Source organism: Glycine soja, unplaced genomic scaffold (assembly GCF_004193775.1).
Source record: "Glycine soja cultivar W05 unplaced genomic scaffold, ASM419377v2 tig00016969_1_pilon, whole genome shotgun sequence".
Taxonomy (NCBI): Eukaryota; Viridiplantae; Streptophyta; class Magnoliopsida; order Fabales; family Fabaceae; genus Glycine; species Glycine soja.
The window spans coordinates 4,078-14,782 of record NW_021143713.1 but is presented as its reverse complement, the minus strand read 5'-3'; the positions used below and the strand labels follow the sequence as shown (position 1 = coordinate 14,782).

General features: G+C 31.1%; 1 protein-coding gene across 1 annotated transcript; it reads right to left on the bottom strand.

Annotated features, from left to right (window-relative positions):
- Nucleotides 1–1,801: 1,801 nt before the first annotated feature.
- On the bottom strand, nt 1,802–5,072 carry LOC114404274. Its single transcript, XM_028367319.1, has 4 exons — nt 4,541–5,072; nt 3,224–4,452; nt 2,518–3,109; nt 1,802–2,448 (listed from the first exon to the last, which is right to left on the bottom strand). Exons 1-4 carry the CDS (start codon nt 4,977–4,979, stop codon nt 1,802–1,804), a joined length of 2,907 nt encoding a protein of 968 aa, XP_028223120.1. The 5' UTR covers nt 4,980–5,072.
- Nucleotides 5,073–10,705: the final 5,633 nt, after the last annotated feature.

Here is a 10,705-nt window from a genome sequence, read left to right as displayed (position 1 = left end):
CGAATTAGCGACTACACAGTTAACGTTGCAATTCACGACTGAATTTGCGACCGAAATTGGTCATCATGTTTAACTTGGGTCAGCGATTGAATTAGTGATCGAAATGAAAGGTCGCTGAAAACTTCGGTGGCTATTTCCGTTGCTAAATATGTTAAAAAACAAAATTACTTTAGCCATCGAAGTAGCGACCGAAGATGTTTCGGTCGCTTAATGAAGATTATAGAGACCGAAATGAATTCAATCGTTATGCGTATTTCTATTTTGAGATTAGCGACCGAATTAGCGACTAAAATTTCTTTATTCTATATAAGTGAGAGTGAATAGGCAATTTAGTCCCTGAGATTGTAACCACTTTGCATATTAGTCCCTGACTTAAATTTTAATTCATAATAGTCCCTAACTTTACATAAGTTTTGCAAAATAGTCCCTGTCGTTAATTTCTCAGGTGACGGCATTAGTGAGGTGTATAGGTGGCAATTCAGTGCCACGTAGATTGTCCAACGTGGCACTAAGGTCTGCATCTATAAATTCTCTCTCACATGCAAGGTTGCTTCTTCTTCCCCAAAAAAATTAGGGTTTACGAAGCTGCTGGTTGCTTCTTCTTCTTCTTCTTCCCACGCTGAGTTGCTTCTTCTTCTTCTACTCTGAGGCTCAGTCCCTGCTGCTTGTTCACTTGATTTGTCCATGTCTGCAAGTGGCAGTTGTTGTGCATTTTCTGGTAGTTTCATTCGGCAATGCCACCATGGAAGACGTGCAGCTATTCGAACTGCAAGAATAAGGAGAAACCCAGGAAGGTTATTCTATATTTGTGCATTACCCCAAACAGACCCAGATAACTGTCAATTTTTTCAATGGGTTGAAGAAGAAAACCAACTTTCTAATTCGTCTTCTGTCTCAAGAGAAACAATGGTAGTGGCTGATTTGAGGCTACAAATTGAAGCTTTGCAGAAGAAAATGAGAAATTTAACAAACATTGTGTTGTTAGGTTTTTCATTTTTAATTGTAATGTTAGTTTTAGGGGGAATGTACTTTAGGTAAAATGTGTAATAGCAGCTTTTGATATTGTAATTGTTGTTTTGCTGAAGAATTTGTAGTAGGAAGTAGCTTTTGTAGTGTAATAGCAGCTTTTGTTGCTACTGTCAATTGTTGTTTTGCTGAATAATTTGTAATAGGAAGTAGCTTTTGTAGTGTAATAGCAGCTTTTGTTGGTACTGTCAATTATCCATTTCAATTAAATATAATTTGTTGGTGAAATTTGTTGCTGATATTTGCAGTTTATTAAATATAATTTAATAAAAGAAAGAGAATTAGGTAATAAGAAGCAACTCATAATGTATGTTGGGATGGATTGTACTACTCCAACTCCAAATCCAACACAGTGTATAATTTATAAAAGAAAGAGAAGAAACATGACTTTAGATCAATTTCACATAATATTTGACATCCCAAAGCATGGTAGTTAGAAGCAATTGTTCAGTAGGCCATAATGTTTACATCATTCAGTAGTTAGAAGCAATTGTTCAGTATGCCATAATGTTTACATCATTTCACATGCCAGTGAAGCTTTCAAAATATACAACTACACATCCTAATATCAAAATGCAACAAAAAATGCTTCTTCAGTTTTCTTCATCAGCAACCTTCAAACTCAGCAACCTTCAAAATGCGCAACAAAAAATGGGTCTTCAGCAACCTCAAGCAACCTTCAAAATGCAACAAAAAATGCTTCTTCAATTTTCTGCATCATCTTTATCAGCAACCTTCCTTTGTTTGGCTCTTGTTATGGCTAGCTTATTCCTTGCTATTGGTGGAACAGTAGTTGCAGGGACCTACATGTAAATGCCAAACATGAATAATTGTAATATATAAAAATGGAGTGCTGCAACAAATTAGGTTGAGATAAAACTACTTTGTTGTGACAAATATTTACCATCAACTCCATGTCACTATCTTGTGACAAATGAGGCTGAGATAAATTAATCTCCACCGGATCTTGTTGAACATGAGCAGCAGCTTCTTCAGCCTCATTCAAAGCTTGTTCATCTTGAGATAATAGGTGGTCATCCTCATTTGAAGTTGATGGTGCAACATATTTCTTTGGCCTAACAGGAACTCCAATATTTTTACAGCTTCTAATGTTATGATTGGTTTGGCCACACCTTCCACATGTAAACTCAGCCAATTTCCTCTTTAGCTTATGTCCTGTGACATTGTCCTCATCTACAGATCTCCTTCTATTTTTCTTTGGCCTTCCTCTTTGGACCTTTTTATGTGGTGGAACAGGGTGTGTATACTGTGTCTGGGCCCAATATTGTGGTCCTTGGACTGGTTCAATAAAATGCTGGTATGTCTTATTATAAGCTTCTATTGACAGCCACTCATGACACATGTCCTCAGGCTTCCCTCCTTTGTGAGTTATTGTTGCAATGGCATGTCGGCATGGCATCCCTACATCAAAGTTGTAAAATCAGCACACATGTAGGTTAGGAATGAAAAAAAAACTATAAAGAACACAACCTGTTAGTTGCCATACTCCACAAGTGCATGTCCATTCACCTAAATTGACCTCAACCTTATTCCCCCACATGTGGACCTCATATCTCAGGCCCATGTTATCACCACACCAAATGGGAGTCCATTGATTAGCAAAATGGAATTCTTTTTCTAGTCTTTTATACTGCACTGGACATAATGGTCCAGGTTTTCCAGAAAGTTTAACCTTGCGGGCAGCCATGGTTCTCATGATATAACTTCTAATTTCTTCAAGCATTGTGATAATAGGCTTGCATCTATACTGCAGAATTCTGGAATTGAATACCTCACAAGTGTTGTTACATATATTGTCCACCTTGGGTATTGTACTGAAGTGGGCTTTTGTCCATGCTTGTTTGGGCCATTTATTCAAATACTCCCAAGCCTGGCAGTTGATTGTCTTCAAATGGGCCATATGGCTTTCAAACTCAGCAACAGTAGTGGATTTTGCACATTGCCACACAATTCCTTTAAGTTCCTTGCTTTTCCATTGCTTTGTAAAATTTTTCCAAAGATGCAAGACACAAAATCTATGAGGTGCACCAGGCATGACTTCCTGTAAAGCTGGAATAAGTCCCTGAAAAATTGCAGCAAAGTAGTAAATACTTCTGGACTAGTCCCTAACTTATGTCATTAACTTCAATTAAATACCTAACTTATGATAACAATTGCAAATCACACCATGTCATACCTTTTGCATGTCTGACATGAAATTCCACCCATTCTGTATGTAATCCCCAAGATCTTCATGCAACAAAGTTAAAAACCATTTCCAATTGTCTTTGTTCTCAATGTCCACAATAGCATAAGCAATAACATAGATGTGGTTATTGCCATCAAGCCCAACAGCAGAGAGCAAGTTTCCTCCAAATGCACTCTTTAGGAAACATCCATCTAGACCTATGAATGGTCTACATCCAGCAACAAACCCCTTCTTACAGCCAGCAAGACAAATATATAGCCTCTGAAATTGTGGTGGACCTTCTGGACTTGGCACTGTGTTGATCTTAACTGTTGATCCAGGATTGCTCCTCAACAATTCATGTGCATAATCAAATAGTTTGGCATATTGTTTCCTCTCATTCCCTTCCACTAATTGCTTTGCTTCTTTCATGGCTCTCCACATCTTTGTAACTTCAATGTGCACTCCAAACTCTTGCTTGAAATATTCCAAAGCTTCAACACATTTAAGGGTTGGCTGCATTCTGAGTTTGCCCTCAAGTTTACTGACCACCCACTGTCTATTTGCTTGTTTGTTGTTCACTTCTCTGCAGCAATTATGGTTATGCTTAAATGTCTTTATCTGAAAAGAGTTTCTAACTTCATTCTTTGCACAGTAGATTTCCCAATCACAAAATGCCTTCTTGCATTTTGCTCTATCCCTCTGTTTATCATTCTTCTTCCACTTGAACTCCCTGCCCATCAATATGCTATACTCCCTCAAGGCAGATTTAAATTCATCTAGAGTACCAAACTCCATCCCTAATTCCAACTTCTGTTCACCAGCTCCACTACTTTGACTATATTGAGGATAAACTTCAACATCCTCATCTTCATCATCACTACTAATGGGGATATTAAGCTCCTCTGAATGATAACCATCTGTCTCAACTTCAGCTTCAACTTCATTCAACATACAAGAGAAATTTATAAACCACTCAGCATCTGTCTCATCACTGTCAACTTCCTTTTCCTCCTCACTATCAGCAACATCTCTCTCTTCACCATCAGCATCTCTCTCCTCACCAGCTTCAGCATCCCTCTGCTCACTACCATCTCTTTGCTCACCAGCATCAGTATCCCTCTGCTCACTACCATCTCTTTGCTCACCAGCATCAATATCCCTCTGCTCACCACCATCCCTCTGCTTACCAGCATCCATCTGCTCACCAGCATCTCTCTGCTCTCCAGCACCAACATCTGCATCAATGGTGATAAAGTAAAAATTAATCATATTAATTAATTATGGTAACCATGTCGGACCAAGTACAGATGAATTAAAACTTACCTTCCTCATGGCCAGCAACAGGTACATCATCTAAATCATCCTCATTCTCAACAGCTTTTCGAATTGGATCACATTCCAAGTACAACATTTGTGGGACTTCTTCTAAAATTGGATCTACTTCATGATGAAAATAAACATTTATCTCATTCTCATTTTCAAAAGCATCCCTAACTAAGTGTAATATATCTCCATCAGTTGTACAACTCCTTAACCCATGATTAAAATCTAAGTCCTTATCAATCAACCAAAAACATTCTCCTATATTACTATACTTCTTACAAGCTTTCACCAGATCATATAAGATAAATGCATTCAGGCAATCTGCAGATATATCCTCCCAAACGTCAAATTCTCCGCCTATATATTCAACCTTTCCATCACTGGCACGTGGAGTGAATCTTCCTCCATGGTGCAATACTAAAGTTATATTGTCATTCATTCTACACAATCAGAAACCGCAAACATGGTCAGATATTAGGAAATAAAAAAACCTACCTCAAAAAGCGCGAAGACATTGACATTGTCAAAAACCGCGAAGATACAATCAAAAACCAAAAACATTGTCATCTATAAAAACAGAGCATCATAAACGAAAATAATAAACGATCATAAACCTCCCTACGAAGCGCGAAGACAATGCCACAGATGAAACCCCTCGAACATGTAAAACCCCAAATCAAACCACCAAAACAATGCAAACGAATTGAATGAAACCACCAACCTGACAAAAAGCGCGAACCCTCAATCACGAGAATGGGAGGGAAGAGCAACAGTGAAAGGGAAAATGGGTTTACTTCATTTTTGATTTCTTTTAAACCTAATTTTTCAATTCAGTCCTTGCCTTGCCACATAATATTGCTGACTTGGACTCAAACCTGCCACATTGGATGCTTACATTTGCCAAATAGACATTTGACTAACGGAGGAAATTAGATTTTAACAGCAGGGACTTAGTTGCATAACGGAGGTAAAGTTAGGGACTATTATGAATTAAAATTTAAGTCAGGGACTAATATGCAAAGTGGTTACAATCTCAAGGACTAAATTGCCTATTCACTCATATAAGTGAAGTAAAAAAATATTGTATTTATTATAAATATATAATATACTTAAATATATTTTATACTAGAAAAATATTGAAATTAGTATATTAGCAATATTTTTCAATTAAGAAATTAATATTTACATTATTTGATTAAGATAAATAAGGCATGCTTATCATTAGTCTTTTAATTTGTGCTTTTTACAAAATAAATATTTAAAAATGATAATAAATACCCTTTATAGACTGAAAATATATGATAATGAAAATTTATAAAATTAGGTAATTCAAAATATAAGATATAAGTGTAACACGAGAATTATTCAATAAGTTTAAATATGACATAAGTAAAATTTATGCATTGATGAAGATCTAATTTGACTTTAGTACAACATGTGTATTGAGCAAGACCCAATAAGATGCAATGCGTAACATATGTATTCACTAAAATCCCAAATTTACTTTGATTTAAGGCTTAATTGCAAAATATGTCCCCCTATTTTACCTATAATTTCACCAAATTAGTCCTCCTATTTTTAATTCCCATTTGAGTTACTGATTTTAATTAGGGGTGGATAAACAGACTCGGGTTCATGAATCAAATAGCAAGGTCTGTGGTTTGCGCAAGCCACAAACCATTTTTTTTTATAAAATCCATGGCTATGCAAGATTTTGGGTCCGTCCAACATAATCCGCAAGCTGTGTGGGTTTGGACGACGGGATTCATGGGTTGACCTGCAAACCCACAACTACTAACCAAGGCCAACTCAAACTAAATTAATCCTAAAAGCCTAATCCAAAATTTCTTTTGATTTATGTTGAAAATTGATTTGGTTGTATTAAAATTTTTGTAATTGAGTATTTGTTAGAGATTTATTAAGATTTTTTTAAAATATATATATAATTGAGTATAATTGACTTTTTTTAAGAGAAAAAACTATATTTATTTTCAAATTTAAGTATTTCTTTAAAAACTAGGTCCGCGAGGCGGGTGCGGACTAATATAAAATAACCACTTGATTACATAAAGTAAAATATAAATAAAAAATAATGTTCTAATAAATAATAAAAGTAACTTAATCTTAATATATGCAAAAATTACTATTCACATAAATTAGAATAGGTATATTTATATAAGTTTTTTATTTTATATATTATATTTATCTTTTAAAATAATGTTTCTAATTTAGTGACAATATTTTTTATTTATAATAAGAAATTCATGTTATTTATTGTATTATAGATAAAAAAAATACTGTCAATATATTACATAAATAAATATTCTAAAAATATAAAATATTTTCATTTTACTTGAGTACATATATTTATTATATAATTTAATTCTCTTAAAAAATAACCACTTGGTTACATAAAGTTAAATATAAATAAAAAATACTATTATAATAAATAACAAAATTAACTTAATCTTAATATATGTAAAAAGTACTATTCACATAAATTAGAATAGGTATACTTATATAAGTTTTTATTTTATATATTATATTTATCTTTTAAAATAATATTTCTAATTTAGTGACAATATTTTTTTATCTATACTAAGAAATTCATGTTATTTAATGTATTATAGATAAAAATATTATAAATAAATTACATAAATAAATGTTTTAAAAATATAAAATATTTTCATTTTATTCGAGTACATTTATTTTTTATATAATTTAATTATTTTAAAAAATAACCGCTTGGTTACATAAAGTTAAATATAAATAAAAAAATACTATTCTAATAAATAATAAAAATAACTTAATCTTAATATATGTAAAAAATATTATTCACATAAATTAGAATAGGTATATTTATATAAGTTTATTTATTTTATATATTATATTTATCTTTTAAAATAATGTTTCTGATTTAGTGGCAATATTTTTTTACCTATATTAATAAATTTATGTTATTTATTGTAACATAGATAAAAATACTGTCAATAAATTACACAAATCAATATTTTAAAAATAGAAAATTTTCTCATTTTATTTAAGTACATTTATTTGCAATATAATTTAATTCTTTTAAAAAATAACCACTTGATTACATAAAGTTAAATATAAATAAAAAATGTTGTTCTAATAAATAATAAAAGTAACTTAATCTTAATATATGTAAAAAATATTATTCACATAAATTAGAATCGGTATATTTATATAAAAAATTTTATTTTATATATTGTATTTATCTTTTAAAACTATGTTTCTAATTTAGTGACAGTATTTTTTATCTATATTTAGAAATTCATATTTTTTTATTATAACATAAATAGAAATACTGTCAATAAACTACATAAATAAATATTTTAAAAATAGAAAAATTTTCTCATTTTATTTAAGTACATTTATTTACTATATAATTTAATTCTTTAAAAAATTAACCACTTGATTAAATAAAGTTAAATATAAATAAAAAAATACTATTTTAATAAATAATAAAAATATCTTAATCTTAATATATGTAAAAAATAATATTCACATATATTAGAATATGTATATTTATATAAGTTTTTTTATTTTATATATTATATTTATCTTTCAAAATAATGTTTCTAATTTAGTGATAATATTTTTTATTTATATTAAGAAATTCATGTTATTTATTATAATATAGATAAAAATACTGTCAACAAATTACATAAATAAATATTTGAAAAATAGAAAATATTTGATGAAGAAAGGGAAAATGAAGCGCCAATGAAAGAGAAATATTTGACAACCATGAATCAGATCCAACGCCTTCTATTCAGGGTTCAGCCCCCAAAGCCAAACCCTATTTCTCTTTCTTCCCTGTTTGGTTCTAGCGAGCACAATGAGGAGAGGAGCTAAGAGAAAGACGAAGCAGGGTCAAGAAGCCATACACGATGCACCCGAAGATAACAAGCCCAAAGCTCAGCCTCGAGCTAAAAGAGCCAAGACCTCCAAGCCTCAATCCGAACCTAAGTACTTCCAAGACAAGCGCAACTTGGTTAGTTTAATTAACACTTCACCATCGTTGTTCAGTTTTTTATTTCAATTCGAACCTTAAAAAGAAAAAGGACATAAAAATGATGAAAAGAAAAATAAAATAAAAGAAAGAAAAGAAAGAAAAAGGAAGGAAGAAAGAACACTAGAAGAAAAAGAAATAAAAAAGAAGCTAAATGTGAAAAAAATAATTTAAATATAATAATAATAATAATAATAATAATAATAATAATAAAGAGAAAAGAAAAATAAAGAGATAAAAGAGAAAAGAAAAAAAACAGAGAAAACAAAAGAAAAGAAAAAGAAAATGACGTCAAAAATGATGAAAAGAAAAAAATAAAAGAAAGAAAAAGGAAAGAAAACGTGAAAAAGAAAAAGAAAAAACAAAACAAAGAAACATGCAAAAAACGTGAAAAGTAACCTGTAGTGCTTTTTGAAAGAAAGAGAGTAAAGGTATAGTGCTTTTTGAAAGAAAGACAAGAAAGAGTAAAGGTTATGGTGATACAGTACTTTTAGAAAGAAAGAAAAGAATGAGAATAAAGGTTATCGGTTCTTGCTCTTCCTAGGGTTTCATCTTTTAAATTTCATCTACATTGCAGTGCACGCTATACCTTCGTCTCTTCTGGTTTGGAGCTCTTACACAGTAAGTTATTTCATCTTTTTGTTTTTTTTGCTTATTCTGTTTTGGGTTTTGAGTTCCCTGTTTTTTCCAACACTTTTGCTCCGATTTGGATATAATTAGAACAATTTTTGCTAACTGAAATATTGCTGCTGTATGTTGAAATATATTTTTTTTATGGAATTTCTCTGCTCTGAGTTTTGCATTGCAAGACCTAGGTTGTGGAACTTCAATTTTTTTTTTTGCTGGTTGTGTGTTTTGAGTGCTTTGTAGTAGGGATAAGTGATGAAGAACCCCTCAAATTGCCTCTATGAAACCATCTTTTAGAATTAGTCCTCTTTATCTCAGACAAACTCATGTTTGTGGTAGATGAAGTGCCAAGAACAGTCTTGTCCGTGATGATTGACACATTTCAGGCACTCAAAACACTTCACATGTTTTAGGGCATGTCTAGTTCTGTGTTTGACTGTGCAGTGTGCTAGTTTGGCATGCTGGAAGCACAAAGAAAGAATAAAAAAAATGAAAGGTAGAATTAATGGTATTGTAGGGTTAACACTTCCCGTGTTTTAGAACAGTATGATGTGGCTTTCTCTAAGAAAAAAAATTCATTTATGAACCCCAGTTCAAGTTGCTTGAACACTAGACCAATGCAGGACTACAAATAAAATTAGGATTATATAAATATAAATACATGTTAGAAAAAATTAGGATAATTGGCTAACAAAAAGAATAAATAGAAAGGTTTATCGATGGATAACATCAAGTATTATGATTTTCAATGAAAGTTTTATTGGCAATGGTCTTAAGGGTAATATAATTAACAAAATTACTTGATGTTCAGAAATAATATCCTGACATAAGTGTGCATAAATCAATGTCTAGAGTGGGGAAAAGATTAAAAATGCTAACATTTCCTTAATGTTTAGGAATAATATCCTGGCATTCCTTATATATTAAACTGGCACGGAGTATATGTTTGGTTGTGAAACGATATCAATTCACAATGTTCCTAATTGTTAGATAAAACACCTTGAAAATAATTCTTTTAAATAGTTATAGATTATAATTTGTGGGTTGATCTGTCCAAATACAATTTTTCATACAAAATAAATGCAAAAATTTTAGACAAATTATTGCTGATAAATTTGAGTGCGATAATTAATAAAAGATTATCAAAATTTAATAAATATCCAGGTTAATCACTCTCTAAGTTAAATAAAGTCTCCTAGTAAAAAGAAAAAGGAAGTATAGCACTCTAGCTCTATTAGTTGAGTAACACGTGAATTGTTGTAAATTTTTTCTATTTGTCTTCTATTCTTGTGGTAAAAAAAAAAAAAAGACTCTCAGACAGTAAAATTTAAGTTCTTTATTTATTTACCTTATAATTAAAAGAATGTTTTGAGTGAATTTTTAACTACTAATATATTAAAAATGTTAAGGGTGTTAATTTTTTTTTTTGGTTGAAATAAGGACGTTAATTCTAAATTGATGGATTAAAAACATAAAGAATGAAATTAAACTTTTTAAAGTAT